This window comes from Peromyscus leucopus, chromosome 1 (genome assembly GCF_004664715.2).
Source record: "Peromyscus leucopus breed LL Stock chromosome 1, UCI_PerLeu_2.1, whole genome shotgun sequence".
Lineage (NCBI taxonomy): Eukaryota > Metazoa > Chordata > Mammalia > Rodentia > Cricetidae > Peromyscus > Peromyscus leucopus.
Window position 1 is genome coordinate 99521504 of NC_051063.1, and position 23364 is coordinate 99544867.

Genomic DNA, 23364 nt, shown 5'->3' on the forward strand with positions numbered 1-23364 from the left:
TCCCTTTCCACTGTCCTTCCCTCCATCCAGTCTTCCTCTCGGGAGACTGGTTAGTGAGCAGATAATAGACAAAGCCAATGAAGCTTTCATTTCAGCGATCCTTTCTTGTACAAACCTTTTCCCAAGGTGCATGGTCAGGACTGTAGCAGTTTTATGTCCATGAACTTTGTCTTCTTTTTCTTTAGTAAAGGATTCGAAATTGTATATACCTTATGTCTCACAAAAGTTGGGTCTGCCTGTCTCCTCCTCAGAGTTTACATCAGTATAGTTCTTTACATTTTAAAAAATGTATTCTTTGATAATTTTCCTACATGAATACAGTGTATTTTAGATCATATTTACCATCAAGTTCTCCTGGACTCCCCTATCTCAACACTCAGCGTAGAGAGGGAAGGGGTTCATGAGGTACCAACCTCTAGCTGAGGAACCACTAGCTGTTATCTCTTATTTTAGAATGGTTAATTATTATTATGAGTGTACGGTGAATGTGTGAGCACAGGTACACATGCCACACTGCACAAGTGCAGGTCAGAGGTCAGCTTTCAGGAGTCAATTCTCTCCTTCCATCAATGGACCCAGGGGTATCACTCTAAGCAGCAAGTACTTTTACCTGCAGGGCCATCACTGGTCCACTAAAATTATTTCTATTTTCCCCTAAACTGTTATAAGACATTCGACAGTTTTGTGTTTGTTTGTTTTGTCTGTATGCTGGACAGTTTTATTTCAACTTGACACAAGCTAAAGTCTGAGAGGAGGAAACGTTAATTAAGAAAATGCCTCCATGGGAGTGAAAGCAGAACTGGCCCCGCCCCTCGCTCATTGCTGCAGGGGGTGATCTAGCCAGGGCAATACTGGAGAGCTCACCCTCTCTGCAGCATTGGTGGTGAAGACGAGAGAGCTGGCGGGCTGACCAACCCTGCAACTACCCAGGTGCAGAACCAGGTTTATGAGTTGGCCCACCCCAACATTCACCCCATCTGTGATCTGCTGGAGCATGTGAAGGGGTCGGTCCTTCAGACCCAAAGCTGAAGGATCTCAAGGACACAGGGCAACAACAGGATATCCAGGAGGAGTCCCAGTCAGGGTCTAGCATCGATAGTGTAGCAGAAACCAGAGGCCTCAAACCAGACCAATGACTCTTTGCATGAATACTTGCAAGTAAAGATATATGAGCAAAAGAGTTTACTGAGTGACTCACTGTGTCACACTCCAGCTTCCATGACAAGATGTTTTTCTTTTTTTCTCTTAAATTTTATTTGATTTGCTTGGGGGGGGGGTGGTTGCAAGGGCAGAAGGTGGATATGAAGGGATGGGGAGATGAATACAATTGAGATGTATGATGTGAAAGACACAAAGAATAAATAAAAAAAAAGTTAAAAAAAAAGAAGAAAATGCCTCCATAGGATCTGGCTATAGGTAAGCCCATGGGGCATTTTCTTAATTAGTGAGTGATGGCGGTGGCCCAGCCTATTGTGGGTGATACTATCCATGGGCTGGTGGTCCTGGGTTCTATAAGAAAGCAAGCTGAGCAAGCAATGTTGAGTAAGCCAGTAAGCAGCCCCCCTCCATGGCCTCTGCATCAGCTGCTGCCTCCAGGTTCCAGCTTGAGTCCCTGTCCTCACTCCCTTCAATGATGGACTATTGTTGGCAGCAGTAAGTTTGCTGCCTTAATTTTAAATGCCCTTTTTTGTCCTGTCCCAGTTAAGTTGTTTGTGTGAAAAATGTGCAGTTGGGTTCCGGAGGGTGCTGGGGATCAGTTCCCCTGTGGTTTTTCCTGTTTGGAAAACAGTGTCCGGCTTGCCTCTGGATACAGAGTAACCATTCCTTGACCCCTGCGGTTAGAGGGGTTTATAAGCGGGTGTTGGTATGAATAAAGACTGCTGCTTCCCTGATGAACTGAAACTGGGTGTCTAGAGTGCTCGCCAGATTTCGTGCTCCAGCTGCGCAGGTCGGGCAGACTATGATGTGGAAGTGTAAGCCAAATACCCTCCCCTCAACTTGCTTTTGGTCATGGTGTTTCATCACAGCAACAGTAACTCTAAGACAACCTATTCTCCTATCTGTTGCTAGATAAAACATCAAAGATCTTTTTTTTCTTCCAATATTCTGCCTCTGATTATCCTTGTCCATCATCTGCTTGTTTCTCTCTCTCTCTCTCTCTCTCTCTCTCTCTCTCTGTGTGTGTGTGATGTGATGTGATGTGATGCGATGAGGTTGCTGTTCTCTGCCTTTCTCTGGGGCTAGATGAGTTTTATGGTCAAAAGGGAAATTGAAACTCACACTGACCCCCAGTCCTGCACTCCATCCATCACCCCCAAGTCTCTTTGTTGCTACATCTAATGAAGGCACTTCTATTCAACTGTATCCTGGCCAGTTTCTGAAACAAAAGGAGATCAAGTATGTAATAAAAAGACCCCACTCTTCAGTTAATTTCTATGTACCTGCCACAGTCTGATGCTTGGTGTTTCAGACACACTTGAATAATCTAAGTCTTATATAGTCTTTCATCTTTTCATCAAAAATTTATCAAACATCTATTAATATAGTACTTTAACCATGGCATCAAGTGGGAGAATGTACTCAGGAATCATGAGGTGTCATGGATATCCCATTTACCATGTTGAATCCCAGCTACTACATCACTGGAGTATGGATAGGTCCAAGATGAGAACTGAGTGAGATATACCCATCCCGGTCTATCCTCATACCAAAACATTTTTGCATATGGCTGGACACAGAGTTGAGTAGTCATGGAAGAAAATAGATGAAGAAGTCTTTACATAATCCACACCTGCTCACTTGCCTCCCAAAGTTCAGAAATTCCAAGAGGGCACTAAGTCATTTATTGTTTTATGAGGTGGTCTGGTGAAGGAAGAGGGCAGGGCTACAGTCCCTAATGGAAAGAGATGACGGACTTTTCATTGCTGAAAGTCCGTATGTTGGGAAGGTGTGTGTGATTAGGCCTACTAATATTTTCAATGCTGGTTGAGGAAGGAAATGATGAGGTCAAACTGGGGACAGTCTGCATTGTCTTAAGTCAATCTTGCACTAGGCTATGGACACTATAGAATAGTGCCATTAATGTATGCATGTGAGGAGCCAGTCAGCCCTTGTCAGAGCTCTCCTTGTGTAGGGAAAATTCACTGCTACAGACATTGTGTTTGTCTATCCAGTGGGTCAGTGCCAGGGTGGGACTCAGTCCCATATCAGAAGTGTGCCTCCTTTCCTGTGTGAGACTCCTGTTTCTTTCAGGTAGAACAGCAAAAATAACATTTTCTGTGGGGAGGGGTCTATCCATGCTGTTGGGTGTCCTCCTGGATTAGTCCTGGTGTGTTTCTTTTGTGTTTGGATGGGTCGGTTTATAGGATCATGTGTCCTGTCTCATTCTCCACTCACTCAACCTCTCAGCCAGGCCCCAGTGTGCTGATGGTGGTATAGCTTAGCCGGGACAGTGAAGCAATGGAAGGGGTAGGAGGATCCTCATCCGGAAGAGGCCGGGGGCGAGCTCGTGGAGGCCGTGGGCAACAGCGGGCACATGTGTCCAGGCAGGCCTGGCGAAAGCGGCGGTGCATGAAACAGTAGACCAGGGGTTGACACAGGCAGAGCATAGCTCAGCAAGTGGATGAAAGAGATGGGGGCCCCTGAGAGTGCTCTGTGTGCCCCTGGACCATCGAAGGCACGCCACGTGTTGGCGCTGTACACTGGCAGCCAACACAGGAAGAAAAGCACAACAATCACCAGCAGCATTCGCACCACACGTTTCTTAGCCAGCAGCTTGGCCTGGTTGGCCGAGGGCCTGGCCCTGGCCCAGGAGTGGGCGTGGTCAGCGCTGTCATCTCCAGTCGGGAACGCGGAAGTTGCACGTAGCAGCCATCACTGTCTTCCCCAGGGAGGCTAGTCTCAGGACGGCAAGCCCCGTTCTGGTGGACAGGCCCTGAGCACAGAGCACAGAAGGTGCGATCGAAGCAGAAGAGACTCCTCTCATATTGCAGCCCAACTTTCACTCGAAGCCCCTTCTCCACAGCTTTCACCATGGGCTCCCGCCTCCTTTCAGATCCACCCACTAAGGAGGTCATGCCCATCACCAAAGCCCCGCCCCTCGTGCATTTCACCTACCTGGTGCTGCCCACCCGGCAGGCCTCCTTGGTTTCGGACCCTGCTTTGGGTCTCACTGTCGTCACCATCAAAGCGAAGCCCAAGGTAGAGCTCGCGAGAGATGAGCCCGTAGGCCACCGCCATAACCACACCCGGGACGAAGAACAAAAGTATTAGCAGCAACACTGACCTGGAGACATAAAACAAACCAATCACCGTCTCTCATGCGGCCAGTTACAGGTAGAAGAAGAGTGAAAAACTCAACTGTGGCCATGTGGCTGAGACAGGGTAGATTTGGGGATGCCACTGGGAAAGGCAAGAGACTGGCGAGGGGCCCAAATTGGAATTCCAAATGTGGGGGTGCAGAATGGGGCTTGGCGGGAAAAATCTTGGAGGAACTGGAGGACTGCTCTGGGGAAGGGGTGTAAGCTTCGGATGAAGATGGAAAAAGGACTTTCTAAGATAGGGTGGGGGGGCGCCCTCACCAGGTCTGGCGGACACGAGCACTGGGCCAGCGATGCACGCACTGCAGCACTCGAGGCCCCACTGGCTGCACTGCGGTGTACACAGGATAAGGTATCATAAGTAGTCCAGACAGTAGCCATGTGGCTAAGATCACCCGCGCTGCGTGGGAGCGTGTCTGCCACACCCGTGCTTGCAGTGGTCTGCAGATGGCGCTGTACCGCTCCAGGGCTATGGCCACGAGATTTAGCGTGGACACACTCACTGACACCCCTAAGCAAGGTGAGAGGAAACGGTCACCTGGGAAACACACACCCTGCATGCTCACCAGTATGATTTTCCTGATTTCCCATCAGGAAAAATCCTTATATTTGTCAAGTACTTTAAGAAGGAAGAGGGCCAAGGGGAGATGTGTTTGTCTCACCTACCCATGAGGTAGGAAACAGCCTTGCAGATGACTGTGCCGAAGATGAATGTGCCCATGAGGTTGGGCAGGAGTGTGAAGGGCATGCAAGCCACAGCCAGCAGGAGGTCGCTGACTGCCAGGGAGAGCAGGAAGGCGTTGGTGACAGTTCTCAGGCGCCGGCTCAGTCCCAGGACCACGATGATGAGCACATTTCCTCCAACACTCATCAGAAAGATCACCGCATAAAGGGTGACTCTAATGGCCAGCTCCAATTCTAGGCAGAAGAGAGGTGGTTGTAGGAGGATTTGAGCACCATTCATTCAGACCCCCAGTCCCATTTACCCCCAGACCATAATATCCCGTTAGATCCTGACATCCTGAGAACACTCTCTCTAACCCTAAGGGACTATGTAGTACATGATGGCAGTAAATGCTTCACCATCATAAATGCTGAGGCTTAGTTGAGTTGGCCCAACTCTACTATTCCTTAGAATCCTCTCTCATTGTGGTTGGTTCCATGCTTGTTTCTTTGCAAAGGCTTTAGGACCTATTCCCATCACTGGTTGGATACTTCTCAAGATCACTAATCTGTAGACACCAGATTGAAAGTTCCTTCTCTGACCATTCCATTGGACTTCCTTGCACCCTTGACCACCCACTCCCCTTAGAACAATGTTGGATCATGTCTGTGTTCTCTAAAAAACAAACAACAGAAAACAAAACAAAGCCAGCCTCTCCCCAACTACAAAAGAGAAAAGCCGTTCACTACTCTGTACTATCTACACCCCCTCCTCCAGGACTGTCACCTCCTCTCAGTGCTGCACCCACTCAAGCCACTCGATGACTCAGTTTCTTGAATGCATCATGAGCACTCCTGACTCCCTTCTCAAGCTGATTTCTCAGGCTTGGAATGAATACTCTGTCATAAACCCCTGCTTCCACCCCAATCACAAACATTTCCTAAACTGGTAAATGCCTGTAAATCCCTCATCTACCGAGAACCAGATTGATTGCCACTGCTTTGGAAAGCTATCCTGAGCATCTCATTTGAACTAATCTCCCACTCCTTTGACCCATGCATGTTCCATATTCCCTACACATTTGTTAGATTCCCCCCTTTTCCTCTCTGAGTTGTGCTTTAATATTCTCCAAAGATTCATCCGTACTCAGTAAACCTTTGCAGGGGACTCCCTTTGTGTCAGGCACTGGGGACAAAGAGGTGACTGACAAATTCCCTGCCATTTGAGAGTTTACAGTAGAGAGGGAATCTGAGATGCTTAAACAGATAATTGCCACACAGTATGATAAGAAGTGTGGTTGAGAGATGTACAAGAAGCTGTGGGATCCCCAGGAGGGACCAGTGTTTCTGGATGAGTCAGAAGGGCTAGAAGGTGACCAATTCATTTGTGTCATTGTCTATTGGGAGATAGACTCATCCTAGCTAGGACTTTTATATCATAAACATGCAAACCTGAACAAAATGGATTGAACTGAAGTGGACTGAGTCATCCATATCCATGGCCTCAGTGTCAGGGAGATGGGAGCTTGAAGAGAGAAAGCCTCCTACACTGTGGGGGCAGGAGGGGTCCAGAGGTACAGCCTTCTCTTCTTTAACTGCCCAGCTTTCTTCTCTTATCTGACTCTTGGCTTAGTTTCCAAACTCTATTGCTGCCTCATAATGAATAACTAGCTTATTTAGAAGTTGTTCTATTTATTAGACAATAGATACGTTCTATTTGTTAGAAACCCTCAAAACAGGGGCTGGAGAGCAGGCTTAGCTCTAAAGAACATTTCTATGTTGGTTGGCTCACAGCTGTCTGTAATTCCAGATCTTGGATATTGGGAACCCCATGCTCTATTTTGCATACACTAGTGTACACACACTTACACACACACACACACACACACACACACACACACACTATTACTACTACTACCACTACCACTACTAAAACGACTACTACTGATGATGATGATGATGATGATGATGATGATGATAAAATAAATCTTTAAAAAAGATTTTTTCCAAACAGGACTTAGCAGTAATATTACTTGCTTAGATCTCAGGATTCCTGAAATGTTTTGCCTCTTACAGCTGCCTTAGGCCATACTATTTCTTTCTTCTTCCCATCAAATCTCAATCTAAATACCTCTTTGCCCCTGCCTCTATATTCCATCATGGCACCTCACTCTATTGTTCCTCTCTTTTCTACCTGTGTATCTTAGGAGACACACGTTGGAGGTCTTGGTGGACCAATAGCAGATGACAGGCTGATTTTGATACAGTACTCTTGCCTTCCTATGTCTATTTTTCAAGCTTCCTCCTCCTTCTCCTCTCCCTCTACTTCCTCCTTCTCCCCTTCCTCTTCCTCCTCTTCTTTTTAACAGGGTCTCCTTACATAGTCTTGGATGTCCAGGAGCTCTCTATGTAGACTAGGCTGGCTATGAACTAACAATATCCTATTGCCTCTACCTCCTGAGTGCTAGGAGTATGGTGTGTGCACCATACCTGGCTCAAACTATGTTTCTTTCACAGGGACAGATTATGGAAGGCTTATGTGTGATAAATTTGAAGTGCATGAGGTGTGTGTGTGTGTGTGTGTGTGTGTGTGTGTGTGTGTGTGTACAGGGACAATAAAAAACACTAGAATAAAAAAAACACTAGATCTTCGTCCGAGAGGCCCTTGGACCTGGTAGAGGAAGGAACAGGTGACCCTTTTTGTACTCTTTGTTTTCTCTAAGTTCACTTTCTTCTGTCTCTACCCATCCTAACCTCTTTTGTTCCCCATCTTTCTCACATCATCCTCTGGATCTCTCTTTAACTAATTCTTAGTGTAATTACTACACTCTGACTGTATAGCACTTTGTGTCTCACCCATTAATGCAATTGATACACACCATATGTGTGCCCTTGAGCTTGGCTATTGGTGGTCCAAGAAGATGAAACTAGGCTTCCCCTTTACAAAATTTTTAATATACTTGGAGTTTTCTGGAAACAAGAGGATAAAGTCACAGTATGACAAACTATGTATACCAAATGTGTGAACATGTAGAGTGTGTGAGTATGAAGAGAGATGAGAGACTGTAAATGTGTGTGTTTATTAGTGTGTGAGCATGTGAGTGTGTTAGTGTGTGAGCGTGTGTGTGTGTGTGTGTGTGTGTGTGTGTGTGTGTGGTCATCCAGATGATGGCAGAGAAGCATGAGATCAAGGATCCAGTCAACATCTGAAACAAATGATAGACTTGAGCTGAGGATGTGGCTCGGTTAGTAGAGTGTTTACCTGGTATGCCCAGAGCCCAGGGTTTGGTCCCTGATACCCTCTAACCAGAATGTGATGGCACATGCTTGTAATTCCAAGGATTGGAGGCAGGGATCACAAGTTCAAGACCAGCCTAAGCACATGATAGCATATTAACAAACAAAAGAAAACAAAAATAAACACGGTTTTCTAAGAAAAGTATCACAGGAACTGAAGTAGCCAATGTCTTCACCTGGTGTTCTATGTCTGGTTACTCATGAACAGAGACATCAGTGTAATACTCATGTATATCTCTCTGTGGTGAGCGTGGGTAGTGTTCAACTAACTGAGGGAAATAGATGGTACATGGGAGACATCTGAGTGTCAGTGGCACTAAGTAAGGAAGCAGAGGTGATATGCAATGGTGAGTTGGTAAGAGCAGAACACAGTAATGCTTAAGAGTTTGAGAGTGATATAGAGGTAGATGAAGGTAGCCTTTATTTCTTTGGGAGATAGCTGGAACAAGGTAACATCTACATGTCTAAAGGTAATATCAGATTGAATATGGGCTGTGTTTAAGTTAAAGAACACCTGAGTAACTCTGATGACATCAGAGTAACAATGACAATAGCCCAGACTAGATAACATTTAGAGTTTGTAGGTGACATCTTCAGGAAGCATGGGTTATATGCAGAGCTCTGTATGTGAACCAGGGAATAATCAAGTGATGGTGGTTCTAACTGAGGGGGTGGTAGTAACATCCAAGATGTGTGGGCACTATTTAATTGAGTAAAATGTCAGATGTTAACACTTTTAGCTTGGTTTAGATGTTAACCTTGATGGTGTGAAATAGCTGAGAACATGAGTGAATGTAGAGACTATCCGAGTCTTTACTGAAATTATCTGAGGGCTTAAGAATGATACTGCATGATTTTCTGGGTAATATCTGGAGAAGGTTTACTTAAACAGTCATGGGGAAGATGTGATATTTTGTAAGTAATTATAAAATAAGAGTAGTATGTGACAGACAACCCTAAATGACTGTGGACAATACTAATGTGAGTGTGGGTGTTGCCCATTTTTACTGTGGACATCATCTGAGCTAATGGTAAAGTCACAGGTTTGTCTAAAAATAAAGTGCACAACATCCAAATTTCTCTTGGTAACATTGTAGTGAGCTCAGGTGACATATGCACCTGTGGACCCAGTGACATATGCACTGTGACATATGCACTTTGTGGCCCAGGTGACATATGCACCTGTGGGCCAGGTGACATATGCACCTGTGGGGGTATGGGCCCAGGGACATATGCACCGGTACTATGGAGCCCAACATATGCAACTATGGCCCAGGGCCAGCAGGGAGCCAGGTGACATATGCACCTGTGGGGGTACTATGGGCCCAGGTGACATATGCACCTGTGGGGGTGGTGGGGTTGTGAGCCATATGGCTGTGGGGTACACCCAGGTGACATATGCACCTGGTAGGGGCCCTGGCCTGGGTATGAGCAGTTAGGCATACCATGTGTAGTAGACACTTGTGCATGTGTGTGTACATGTCTGGGCACCTGGATAACAACCTGATGTGTGCAAGACATTTCAGATAAATGAGGCCTGCCCTTGCATGTGGGCTCTGAATCACTGAACATCTTGCTTCTTCAGGGAGCCTCCTCTACTGGCTGCCCTCCTTTTCATCAGAACCTTTAAATACCTCTCTCTTGATACTTCCCTACTTTTAAATACCCAGGGTGTGCTACTCTAGAGGCTAATCATAAAAAGTGTTTGAAACCACCATTTTGAGATCAGCCTGGGCAACAAGTAAGACCCTGTTTCCAAAGGAGCTCTACCCTTCCTCAACCCATAAATTTCTACCATGGTCCTATTTCTCTTTCTCCCAACACCCCTATTCTTGGACATTTTGCCTAAACTACTCTTGTTCACTTCTTGCAACCTCTTCCCTGGGGCCCAATCTTCCATCTTCTGAGTGAGGTCTTGGTATCTACATACCCTCCTAAGAACTAGTTACTGTGTCTAAACAACACCAGTGTGGCTGTTTTGTCCATCTCTGACTTGTCATGGCAATATTTGGCATCCCTTACTCCACCTTAGCCAAGACTCTCCTCTCTTTTCCTCAAAGACACAGCTACTGTTTCTGTTTCATTTCAGTCTCTTCATGGAATTTCCCCCCCTCTGCTTTGCTTTTAAATACCAGGCTCCTACAGGAGCCTGTCTCAGCTCCCTTGTTCTCATTTTATACATTTTTTTAAAAAAAGATGTTCTTTGTTCCTATGGTTTCCCATACTCCCTCCAGGTGAAGACTTTTCAAGTCTTTATTTCCAGCTCAGCCCTCTAGGTAAGTTCTAGTTCATTCAACTTTGGGGAGTTAGCCATCAGCATTTGAACTCAATGGATTCCAAACTGAGCTGATAGTAATCCCCTCTTCCAAAAGTGCTTCTGCTCCCTTGTTGCTGGGAACTGAATCCAGGGCCTTGCAGTTGCTAGTCAAGTGCTCTAATATGAAGGCAGATCTAGCCCCTCCTTGATTATCTTTCTCATGATATGCCATCTACGTCCTTTCAATTTCCCAAACCAGAAACTGGATTTCATCCCTTGACCTCATCCACCCTCCCTACTTCTAATCAATCATCAGACTCTGTTGATTCCATTTCCAGAAGTGGCTCTCAAATACATCCACTTCTCTTCATCCCCTCTGCCAGTACCTCTGTCTATGCTAGCATCATCTTTCAGCTAGATCTGTGTAATGTAATAGCTTTCTAAAGTATCCTTCTGCATTCCATCTCATCTGCCCATCCATTCTCGACACAGCACCACTAACCCTGGCAGCACTACTGAATCCTTCAGTGGATCCCAGTGCTTAGGATAAAATCTACACTCCTTTGCTAGGGCTATAAAGCCTGCCATAAACACTCCAGGCTGGTTAGCCTGAGTGTTGATTATGTACCTTTAATGGCACATGTTCCAGCCATTCAAAACTGTGTAGTGCTGAACAAATGTGCCATGGGCTTAAACTTTGAGTTTTTGGACAGCCTATTTTTGCCTAAGACACTTTACGCCTCTTCTGCTCCTTTATTAGTTGTCTGTTATATTTTTTCTGCTTCAACGTATATCCACCACCTCAGGAAAGCAGTCTTAATTCCAAGGTAGGGCAGGCTGGGGTGTTCCTCTTGTATATCACGATCTTTCTCTCTTTGTGCTTGCGTTCCTTTGCTTACTTGTCTGTCTCCCCTATAACTCAGAGCTCCATGAAGAGGATTGTGTCAGTTTTGTTAAACTCATATCCTTGTTGCCTTTAGCACAGTTTCCTGGTTCAATAAATATTTCCTGAATGAAAGAACTAAGTGACAGTGGGTAACAGCCAAACTGGAAAGCATGGACTGTTTTATGGGTAAGTAAATATGTAGATTATAATTTATTCCAATGTTTACTTCTTGAACACAGATCCATCTCTTTCCTTTTCTGTTAATAGAACCCAAGCTCCCAGGTTGCACCCTTAGTGAGGTTGTTAGACCCCCATCTCCTTTGGGTGTCATATTCCAATCAGACCCTTTTGTGGGACTCCCAGGCTGTGACTTTCCCAGTGGTCTCTGTCCCTGTGCACTTGACTGCAGACGGATGAGACTGCAGACCGTGTCTAGTTCATTCCAGTGTTCCCAGCGCTTAGCCTAGCAAGTGCTCATTAAACATTGCAAGTAAACATGGGTATGGAAAAGGGAAATGCATTTTAAAATGTTCAGTGAAGCAATGAAGATGTTAGCTGATGGAGAGGGAGAGTCACTTGGAAGACGGGATGAGTGAAGGCAGTGGGACGGGAAGGTAGCGGTGACACAGGGATGGGATGACAGATGCAAGGGGAGGTTGGCTCTAGGAAAGTGAGCCATAAGAAAAGAGATACTTGGGGGCTTTGGAAGGACTCCAAAACTTCAGAAAAACAGAAGAAGCATAGAGATCGGTGAAGGACTTGACTCTGGGAGCAGAGGAATTTGGGGACAAATAAAACAAGAAAGGCAGCATCCCCTAGTGCCGGCTAAATTCAGATTTGAGAATCTTTTCTTGGGAAGGCTGGGGTGGGGAGGGGTGGAGACAGATTGCAACTCCAGTCTCCCATTCAGGCAGTCCAGAGAGCTCTGGTCCTCACCCGGCTCAGCCCCCTTCTTTTTGCCTTTCTTTTACCTGGCTCTGTCTCTCTCTCCAGTGCTGCACGCTCTCTGAACTGGATGTTAAAAGGAAAGAGCTGGACCTGCTGGCAAGAAGAGGTCCTTGCTTCCCAGCTGTGTGGTGCTGAGCTTGGGAATGATCAAAAGTCGTAGGTATAGCACAAGGAATGTGAGGCCAGGGGCTCTAAACCAGGTGGTGTGAAGGTGTGATGGAGTTATTAGAGCTTGGGGCGCAGTGTGTGTAGGGGAGGGATCTGTGTGGAAGCCGAGGAAGTACTACGAGGGAAAGTCCTACAACGGTGTAGAGGTCGTGAGGGTTATTTATTAGTGATATGGGGTGCAGTGAGAGGGGCTTAGGGAGGCACCCACCTCTGGTCCGGTTCCGCGGAGGCGAGGGGGCTCGCAGCTGAGGTTGCCAGAGTTGCTGCTGTTGAGGAGGGGGACACCCGGGCGGCATAATGAGGAGGACCCGGCCCGGGTCCGGGTCCCTGCATACTGCGGTTCAGCTTGAGCAGCTCCATGGTCCCTGTGAAGTCCACTCAGATCCGCCGACTGGGCTACAGCCCGGTTCCACCTGCTCCCGAAGCGCGGATGGCTCAGGCTCCCGCCCACCACATCGCCCGCCTCTCTTGGTTCCCGCCCCCTGCCCTGTCTCCTACCCTTCCACTCCTCCACCAGCCTCGCCTCGGTTCCAGCCGGTCCCAGGCTCTGGACGGCTTTTGTCCCACCAGGTGACACTTGGCGCGCCTCCCCCCCCCCCCCCAGCTCCAGAGTTCCGAGCGCGCGCGCGCGCGCTCCTGGGTGACTGCTCTCCAGGCTCGCCCCCGTGCTAGATTCTCCCGCCTTCTCTTATCTTTCCTGGCCACCCCTCATACCACTACCCTTAGTTCTGGAAATGTGTGTGTGTGTGTGTGGTGTGTGTGTGTGTGTGTGTGTGTGTGTGTTGTGTGTGTGTGTGTGTGTGTGTGCCTGTGTGTGTTGTAGACGCCTGCGCGTACGCCGGCGAGGCGAAGGGGACCACATGATGGGAGGAGTGAGTTGCTGCTGCTGTGGGGGTCCAGTATCTTTCTTAGTGGTTTAGAAGATGCGGACGTGGCGGTGGTGATATGGTTTCTGTCCCAGGATCCCCCACTACAGAGTAGGTGCCTTAGACCGCCTGGAGCCGCAGTTACCATGCCCTGCCGCAGTGGCCGCAGTAACCATCACAGTATCGCCTCACTACCCTAGCTCTCTGCAGCTCTTTTGTGAGGGCTGAGGTAGCCCTAGCTTCTGCCTCAGTCCACCCCATCTCTTATCTGGAACCCAAAACCTGGGCTTCTGCTCCAGGGTCTCCAGGAGGTCCGGAGGGCCGCAGTTGCTCACAACCGAGACTGTACACGAGACTGTACACGGAAAAAAAGCTACCGCGAGTTAGAGTGGACTAGGGCATTAGTGGCAGCTGGGAATGGATGTGAGAACTGCGCTAAATGAACTGGGTTGAGATGTAGTAGGGTTCTAGTCCTGGTCCTGACCCAGGCGAAAGATGGGGAGCAGGCAGCTTGGTCATCTCCCTCGTCTCTAGGTAGCGTCCACCCCCACTCAAAATGCTGTTTACCCTCAGCCCAGGTGCAGCACCGGTGTAGGGTGCTGGGTTCCCACGAGAGGGGGCCGGAAAAGGACTGGGTCACTGGGGTGCAGCGGGAGGGAACAAAGCAGAAGGTGCATGTGAAGTGCGAGACTGAAGCGGACTCAGCTTCCCGAGGACCGGCCTCCTCTATTTTTTTCATCTTTGTTTCTTTCATTTGCTTCCATTCCAAAGACATTCCAGTATGAGATGAAATATCACTGTTTAGGCTCCCAAAGTGGCTGTCTGAAGTCTTGGGGGGCGTAGGGCATCTGTGGGAGAGAGGATTAGAGTTGGGAGGAGTCTGGGTAGGTTTTGGAAAGGACCTGACCAGGCAGCACTGAGTTCACAAGGGCTAAAGCACTGGAGGAAGGGTTAAACCTGGGATCACCCTCTCCCTCCTGCTCCACTGTCTCCCTTGCTCTTCCGAGAGCCCTGGATCAGAGGAACTTGATGTCTGTTTGTTCAGCTCCAGCACAGGTGGTATCTCTGATAATCAGATGAACTTTTCCCACATTGGATGACGGTAGCATTGAGAAACAAGGGGACAGGGGAAATGCAGGGGGAGAGAAAGATGGAAATAAATGTAGATTGCATTCACGTATCCAGCAAACGAGGTATCTAGGTATCAGTTATGGTATTGTGCACCATTTTCCCATGCAGCCAATCTGTCCCTGAAGAGTTCTCACTATAGCGGGGATTTTTACCAAATAAGCCAAAGATTGCAATTCACAGTCTTACATACAAACATTAAGATGCACAAATTGAAAATTTAGAAATTAGGGCTGGAGAGATGGTTCAGCTATTAAGAGCACTTGCTACTGGACCTGGGCTTGGTTCCCAGCACAGGTAAAGTGATTCTCAACTCCAGTTCCAACAGATCCATTGCTATCTTCGGGACTTTGTGGGCACCAGGCACTTATGTGTTATACATAAATATGTGTAGACAAAACACTCATACACAAAAAAAAAAAATAAAAAGGAAGCCTAAGAATCATCCTTACTCCTCTGTGCTCCTCCACCCCTGTAATGGACATTGTGACACAAAGTCCAGACTCCGCAAAAATAAAGGATTCATTGCCTAGGAGGCAGTGCTCAAGATTCAGTCCCCTCCAGAAGTTGTCAGAGCAGAGTACCAACTCCTTCAAAATCACAAACCCTTCCTGGGGTATCATGTATCCAATGACTGATCAGCACAGAGGAAATAGCCCCAGTTTCCTCATCCCACTAAAGGACAAACTGTTCACAACACCCGAGCTCCTCCTTTGAGGCTGGCTGAGGATTCTGTCGGGTCTAGATTACTGCTCAGCCCTTCCCTTTGCCCAATCCTATTTTCATCCCCTCTTGCACAGGTGATGACTTCGAGAGTACTCCTTAGTAAACATCCTTCACAGTAATCTCTGTTTTAGAGTCTGCTTCCTGGGGAATAGAGCTACATTGCTCCCACATTCAATCAATCATAAAGTCCTGTTGATTTTAGCTACTGAACAACTCTGCTTGTATTAAACAGTCTCTTGCACTACAATTCTAGGCTCCTAGAATGGCTATCACACTTTGCTAGTGCCTCTTTCCAACCAATCCTCTACCTTATGGCCAGAGTTCAATGTTCAGAATACCATTTACATTATGCCAGCCTTCCAATCTTTGCTTTTAGGAGAGAGGGAATCAGATCTATGAAGCCCACATGGCCTGGTTTCTGCTGTGGCTCAGTAGTTTTTGTTCCTCTGCTGAACACACAATGGCCTTCTTAAGTGCCCCTCCCACCTTTTGCTATACATTTCCTAGTCATATGGATTTTACATATATTTTCTGGAAGGTTCTCTTTTCCTTCAACACCTATCTATCTGATCTCATGTTTTCCTGACTCTCTTGGAGGGTGATCTCTAATCATGTTCATCCTTGTGTAATCACTTCTAGAGTCTAGATAGACCAATGAGTACAATGAGGTATTAGCTACATGACTACATGACTACATGAGAACAGAGATTTTGCAGGTGGAATCAATGTCGCTAATCAGTTGCTCTCAAAAATATAGAAATTATCCATGTAGTCCTAGTCAAATCATATTTGTTCTTTAACAGCCAAGGGTTTTTCCGTGGTTGGACAGAGAACAACAGAAATCAGATACTTGAAGAAGCAAGTGCATGTTGAAATAGGGTCTCATGTAGCCCTGGCTTTTCTGGAACTCACAAGTAGATGAGGATGACTTTGAACTCCTGACCTTCCTGCCTTCACTTCCCCAGTGCTGGAATTACAGGCCTGTACTATTTTTTTTTTTTGTGTGTGTGTGTTTTGTTTTGTTAACTTTACCATAAGCTAGAGTTATCTGGAAAGAGGAACTCCAATGAGAAAGTGCTCCCATCAGATTGCCTGTAGGCAAGTCTATCAGGTATTTTCTTGCTTCATGATTAATATGGGAGGGCTCAGCCTACTGTGAGTGTTACCACCCCTGGGAAGGTGGTCCTGGCATGTATAAGAAAGTAGGTTAAGCAAACCATGGTAGAGCAAGCCAGTAAGTAGCATTCTTCCATGGCCTCCACTTCAGTTCTGTCTCCAGGTTCCTGCCTTGAGTTCCTGCCCTCACTTCTTTGGATGATGGACTGTGATGTGGAAGTGTAAGCCAAGTCTTTCCTTTTGGCCATGGTATTTTAGCACAGCAATAGAAACCTAACTAAGACAGTTACCATATCCAACTCAGTACACTAATGATTTTAAAGACTGATTTTTTAAATTTTTACTTATGTGCATTGTGTGTTTTTATGTGTGTCACATGTATGTGGATGCCTATGGTGGCTAGAAGAAGGTCTATTGGGTCCCTGAGCTGGAGTTACAGGCAGTTGTGAGTGTAGCTGCCAAGAACTGAACTCTGGTCCTCTAGAAGAACAGTAAGCACTCTTAACTGCTGAGCCATCTCTCCAACCCCTCAACATACTATTGATGGCATAAAGAAAGGGAACCCTGTGAAGAAATAACAACCACTGTTACAAGCTGGAGAGTGGAGGAGGACACACAGCAAGGACCTGAAAGTTACTTCTAGCTGAGAGAAGTTACCCTATGGCAGCCAGGGAAACACCAGGAACTTTTAGTCCTTCCTGGAATTTCTGGAAGAGAATTCAGTGTAAATGACAGTTTGTGACACCCTGAGTAGAGAATTCAGCCACAATGGGCAGACATCTGGCCAATAGCTCTGTGAGCTAATAAATGAATGGCTTTAAGCACTGAATTCATTATAATCTCTTGCAGCTGCTGTAGAAAACGATACTCCTCCTAGTGAAGGAGGTGGTAAGTGGAGACCCTTGTAAGCCATACCAGGAAGATACGGGGGCTTTAGAAAGATTGCTGTGACAACTCGTGTCAAAGCAATTTAGGGGGTGAGACCAATTCAGATGGGGCATAATAATGACTTAAATTAAAGTCATAGAGATAGTGTAAAGATGGATCTAAAAACTGCCATAAAGTAGGGAGGCAGAATTTAGAGTGTTTGCAGGTAGAGGGCGAGAGAAGGAAATGAGAGAAAAGTCCCCAAGATGTCTAGTCACTGCATAAAAACTGATAACAGAAACTGTGTTCCAGGCACGTTACCTTTGATGAATTCTTTTCCTCTCAAAGAGAATTATAAATTTAGGCCTCATATTATTTTTAAGTTGATAATTATTTTGCTTTAGGAATTTTAAATGAACATACATAGTATCAGTTTCATTTTGGCATTTAAAAAATATCTTTGTTAATTCCCCTACCAGTCGCTTCTCCTATATCCCCTGACCCTCCCCTCCCTTTCCAACCCTTTCTTCATCTCCTTTCCAATCTCATGTCACAGTGTCCTATTGCCCTTCCCCACTTCCTCAACTCTTCTCCTCTCATGGTGTATCCACACATATCCACTTAGATGCATACATATAAACATTGTATGCTAGGGTCTGCATATGAGAGAATATCCTTTTTTGTCTTTCTGAGTTACCTGGCTTAATGTAGTATTTTCCAACATCATTTGCTTTCCCGAAAATTTCATTTGTGTTTACCTCTAGCATTCCACATATAGAAAGAATCCATTTTTTTTTGTGCAGTTGTGACTAATACAGCAGAGTAAACATGAATGTGCAAGAATCTCTGGGGTCAGACAGGGAGTCACTTTGGTACATGCCCTGGACTAGTACAGCTGGATCATATGGCAGTTCTATTGTTTTTCTTTTAAACCATATTTTATTAATCATTATTATTGTGTGTGCCTATGTGTTTGTGGTGTGTGTCTGGGGTGTGCTTATGGCATGGCACAAATGAAGAGATCAGAGGACAATTTTGTAGATTAGGCTTTTTCCTTTCCACTTTTTTGTGGGTTCCAGTGATGGAATGCTAGATTGTCAGGCTTGTGTGTGTGTGTGTGGCGGGGGGAGCAAGCTGATGTTGGAAATTATTTTTGGTTGCTCTTCAACCTTGTTCTTTGAGGCAGGGTCTCCCAGTCAAACCCCAAACTCACAGATACATCTAGTTTCACTGGCTAGGTTTCTGTGGAACTCCCTTCATAGGCTGGAATTGCAGCCAGCTGCCACAACTGGTACCTGGCATTCATGTGGCTCTAGGGATCTGAACTTTGGTCCTCTTGATTGCCAGCAATCACGTTAACCATCTCCCCAGCCCCAGTAATTTTTTTATTTGAGATGCCTCCATACCGATTTCCATAATGACTGTACTAGTTTACATTCCTACCAGCAGTGGATAAGGGTTGTTCTTCCCACATCCTCATCAAAGGAGAGTGTACTGAATCATTCAAATGCTGTTCCTGGCTAAGAAACTGAGTGGCTGAAAAATTGTTCAGAACTTAGTGACCTGCAGACCCTTGGCAACCTCAGGAAGAGCCATTTTGTTGGTCTTTGAGGCAGAAAATAGGTAGGTATACTAAACCTGAATTGCCTGGAGGAAGTGGAGTGACTGATTTCAGGAAGTTGTATTAGAAATGTGATCATCAAGGAATGGAAAGAATTAGTGAAGAATGTGGAAAGAAGGAGTTTAGTTTTAGTCTGAACTTTCAAACTTTGTTTTCAGATGGAATGATTCCAGTACAGAGAAGACCTAAGATGTGGCTGAAAGGATGTAGAGGGTTAGTCCACGATGTCAGATTTCTGAGAAGACAAGGAGAACGGATGCTAGAGAAGAGTAGAAGACCTTAGCTTGTGATAGGAGTAGAGACTCAATCTCAATGTCAAGTGTGAAAGGAGACCGGAAGTGGAAGGTTGTAACAAAGTTGTGAGCAGCTAGCTAACAACTATGTTTTCTTTGTTTTTCTGCAGTAAAATGTGGCTTTATGGCTATGATAGTGTCTATGCCTGAAAGACAATGCAAGGCTTTTAGATGTAGGTGTTGATGGGGAGAAGCAGACCCCTCCCTTCTTGCAGGCTGACTGTAGCTGGGAGGGCAAGTCACCTCTGATGATTCGTGGAAGGAATGTGGGAGAGGTGTGAGGGTGACAGAGAGAAAGAAGCCTGGATGTTCTCTACTCTGAAATGATTTTTGCCATCTTCAGTTCTTCTGCATAAAAACAACCCTCCACACTCTCAAGTCTCTTTAATTTTTTCATTATTGCCATAGCAACGTAATTGGAATCTTAACTAATAGAGTAGATTTGTGGCTTTGGTGTACTCCAGAAATATGGACTGTTCTCTCTCTCTCTCTCTCTCTCTCTCTCTCTCTCTCTCTCTCTCTCTCTCTCTCTCTCTCTCTCTGTATTGAGGATGTGTACACACATGCCACAGCTCCTGTGTGGAGGTCAGAGAACAATTTCAGATGTCTGTCCTTGTCTTCCACCTCATTGGAGACAAGGTCTCTTCTTGTTCTCCAGTGTGTATATCAGGGCAGCTGGCCCCCAAGTTTTTGAGGATTTTCCCTGTCTTCCATCTGGAGTAGGAACACTGGAATTGCAGACGTGTGCGGCTGAACTTGGCTTTGTGTGTGGTCTTAGGATTTGAACTCAGGTCCTCATACCTACACAGCTATCACCCTACCCATAAGAGTTAAAAAGGAAAGGAAGAAAACACAAAACCAACAAAACCTAAATGTAATAGCGGGTGGAAGTGGAGAGCAGAGGGATGCAGTAAGTCTGTAGGACAGTAGGGAGGGCCCCCTGGAGAGTAGAATTTTTTTTTTTTCAGCAGTAGAGTTTAATTTTCTTCTGCAGTTTAGCTGGGGATGTTGATGGCTCAGATTTTCAGAGGTAAGACTCTACTTAGATGGGTAGGACAGAAAAACACAGGGACAAGAGCAAAATCCTGGGACACAGACTCTAAGCTGGTACAGGGAAGGAACTGTGAGGGGTGTGACAAACCTAAAGAGAGCAGAGAGGGGCTGCAGACACCTTGGCTATCCTCGGCGGTGAAGGGAAGTGGAGAGCACAGTGAAATTTGTAACTTCAGGGAGTGGAGAGTCGAGAGAGAGAGAGAGAGAGAGAGAGAGAGAGAGAGAGAGAGAGAGAGAGAGAGAAAACAGCATTGGTGACTGTGGGCCCCAACCTGCAAAACACGGCCTGTAAGAGGGAGAGAAGCTTTGAAGGGGGTAAGGAAGATTTAAATATGGTCCTAAAGGATCCGGAGAGCTCTTCCTAAGAGAAGGAGATCAGATATCCAGATATCTATCTCCCTTTCCTTCTCCCCTCCCTCTGCACACACAGGTATGACCAGTCACATGGGGCACAATGAGAAGGCAAGTGTTTTCAGACTAGAAATAACCATCAAAAAAAGTGGAATCTGCTGGTACCTAGACTAAGACATGTAGCTTAAGACTGTAAACAAATTTATTCCTATTATTTAAGCTACCCAGTCTGTGATATTTTGTTAGGGCATGCCCATTCTCTAACGGTTTCTCATACCTTTTCCCATACATCTTTTTTAGAAATCTTTGTGAGTATGTGTGTGTGTGTGTGTGTGTGTGTGTGTGTGTGTGTGTGTATGAGAGAGAGAGAGAAAGAGAGAGAGAGAGAGAGAGAGAGAGAGAGAGAGAGAGAGAGATTTGTGTATATGTGTGAGGAAATGCATTCCTGTGGGTTCTGGCACTCATGTGCCTTGGCATGGGTGTGGAGGCCAGAAGTCACCTTGGGTGTTAGTCCTCACCTTTCATTTTGTTGGAGACTGGGTTTCTTCTTGTTTGTCACTGCATAGGCTAGCTGGTCCACACATTTCTGGGAGTCACGTGTCTCTGAGTGGAATCTCACTGTGGGTGGGCTGTGACTACAGACACACACTGCTGTGTCAAAGATCCGGGGATCGCAAGCCAGGCCCCCATGCTTGAGTGACAAGCCCTCTTCCCGCTGAGCCATCTCTTCAGCCCTCCATACTCCTTTCATTACTTTTTTCCCTGTTTTTTTTTTTTTTTTGTTTGTTTGTTTTTGTTTTTTGATTTTTGAGACAAGGTTTCTCTGTGTAGCTTTGGAGCCTGTCCTGGAACTCACCCTGTAGCCCAGACTGGCCTCGAACTCACAGAGATCCAACTGCCTCTGCCCCCTGAGTGCTGGGATCAAAGGCCTCTTTACTTTTTAAAATATCTTTCCTCATTCTTATACTCAGAGCTTGGCTGTAAATGAAGGGTCATACTTAGCTTCAGGAACCTTGAATTGCTGAACATTTCTCTTTTTTCTTTTTAATAGAGGTTTAAATTATTTCCATTTTTATATTTTGTTCATATTCTTTCCCTCCCCCAACTCCTCTCAGAACCTACACACCCTGTTTCCACCCAACTTCATGTTCTTTATCTCTCTCTCTCTCAAAAAAAAAATCCAAATCAAAACAAAGACAAAAATGCCAAAACAAACCAAAACCAACCAACCAACCAACCAAAAGCACACAAAAAACATGGCCTGTGAGTTCATTAGTGCACCAGCCTTGTTGTGTCTGAAAGAGGCCATTTCCTTTTGCCTACCTACCACCTCTGGCTCTTATAATCTTTTCACTTCCTCTTGTTTGATGGTAACTTTCTTTTCAAACATAATATTTTTATTGATTATTTGGGCATTTCATACAACACACCCTGATGACACTTGATTCCTATTCCTCCCAGGCTCTCCCCCCCAACAAAAGAAAACAAATACACCAAGTCTATTTGGGGTTAACCATACACTCACTGGAGCATGGTCAAACTCTGTGACACCCCCTCACCAAAGAAACAGTCCAGACAGAAAGCCATTGAAGACAGTCCTTAAGAATGGTGATCAAGACGCTGAAGTGTAGCTCATCACAGTCGATAATTTCTTTTGCATAGCATGTTGGTCTCATCTCTGCACCATGCTAATCTCCTCTCCTCTGACTACTGCTGGGTAACGGAGGTAATGGTCAGGAAATCCTGTGAAAACTCCGATCTAGTAAAAGTTGTTCAGTTAATTAGTTCAGCAGTGTTAAAGATTAAACTTAGGGCCTTGCTCATGGCTGGACAAACACTCTACCACTGAGCTACATTCTCAGCCAATGAAGTGCTTTATAAATAGAAAAATAAAACTAATAGCTACTGTGGAGAAGAGGGATTTCCCTGGGTGAGATAGGAAGGGGGTGAAAATGTGTTAAAGGGATAGATGTTCATTACTCCAAATGAGGAAATTCTATCCAGGCCAAGGGCCTTCCAGGGTTTGGAGAGAAGGTTGTACAGGGCCAGGAAACAGGGAGGGTTTAGATAAGAACAAGAAAGAGGCTGCAAAGTCAGTATGAACATTCAGAGGCAAGGCTTGGATCCTCATGCTAGAATCGGTCAGAAACCCACGTGCTCAAGAAGCATGTCAAACCACATGATGTCCTGAGCAGAGCCAGGTTCCAGCTGAGAGAAGCTGTTGTAACTCAAGTCTTGACCTGCCAAGGTTGTATTTGGCTTTTATTTTGGGCCTTGGGGCTTCTGGGCCACTAAATTTGACTCTCGTGGTTAGAACAATTTATATTTCCCAGGCATGCTCTGACCCAGTAACACAGGTATGATCCTCCATTCAATATTCAATATCACAACTGAGGTAGGTGAACTTTAGTAAATGCTCAGAAAAAGCAGCCAAAGAGAGAAGAATACCTAATACTCAGGCAGACAACCTGTGGGACAAGATACTTACAGTTCTAAGCAGCTGACAGGTCCTCAAAATACTAGTGGTTTATTTGAGAAGCCTACCATTCACACACAGAGTAGAGTCAGGGTCATGTAATAAGCTCTAAGACACACACACACACACACACACACACACACACACACACACCGAGTTTAGGTCCACACAGGAGATAAATTGCATCTTAGTCCCGGGGCTTTCTAGCTTACCCCTTTCCCCAACTCCTAAGTCCTTTTCTCTGGGTATGATTAGGTTGCCTTCTCTCTAGTCTGCACCTTTCAAGGCTCTCTCTGCATTTCTATGATACGTGGATATGCTTCCGTGTT

At 45.8% G+C, this 23364-nt stretch overlaps 1 protein-coding gene across 1 annotated transcript in view; it reads right to left on the minus strand.

The window, feature by feature from the left end:
* Positions 1–2933: 2933 nt before the first annotated feature.
* Cckbr (cholecystokinin B receptor) overlaps positions 2934–23364 on the minus strand; it is a 41818-nt gene continuing 21387 nt past the window's right edge. Inside the window, 6 exon segments of the mRNA XM_037211925.1 lie at positions 2934–3603; positions 3605–3785; positions 3788–4024; positions 4065–4285; positions 4581–4830; positions 4986–5237. Of these exon segments, the coding sequence (XP_037067820.1) occupies positions 3405–3603; positions 3605–3785; positions 3788–4024; positions 4065–4285; positions 4581–4830; positions 4986–5237 (1340 nt within the window). The 3' untranslated portion in view covers positions 2934–3404.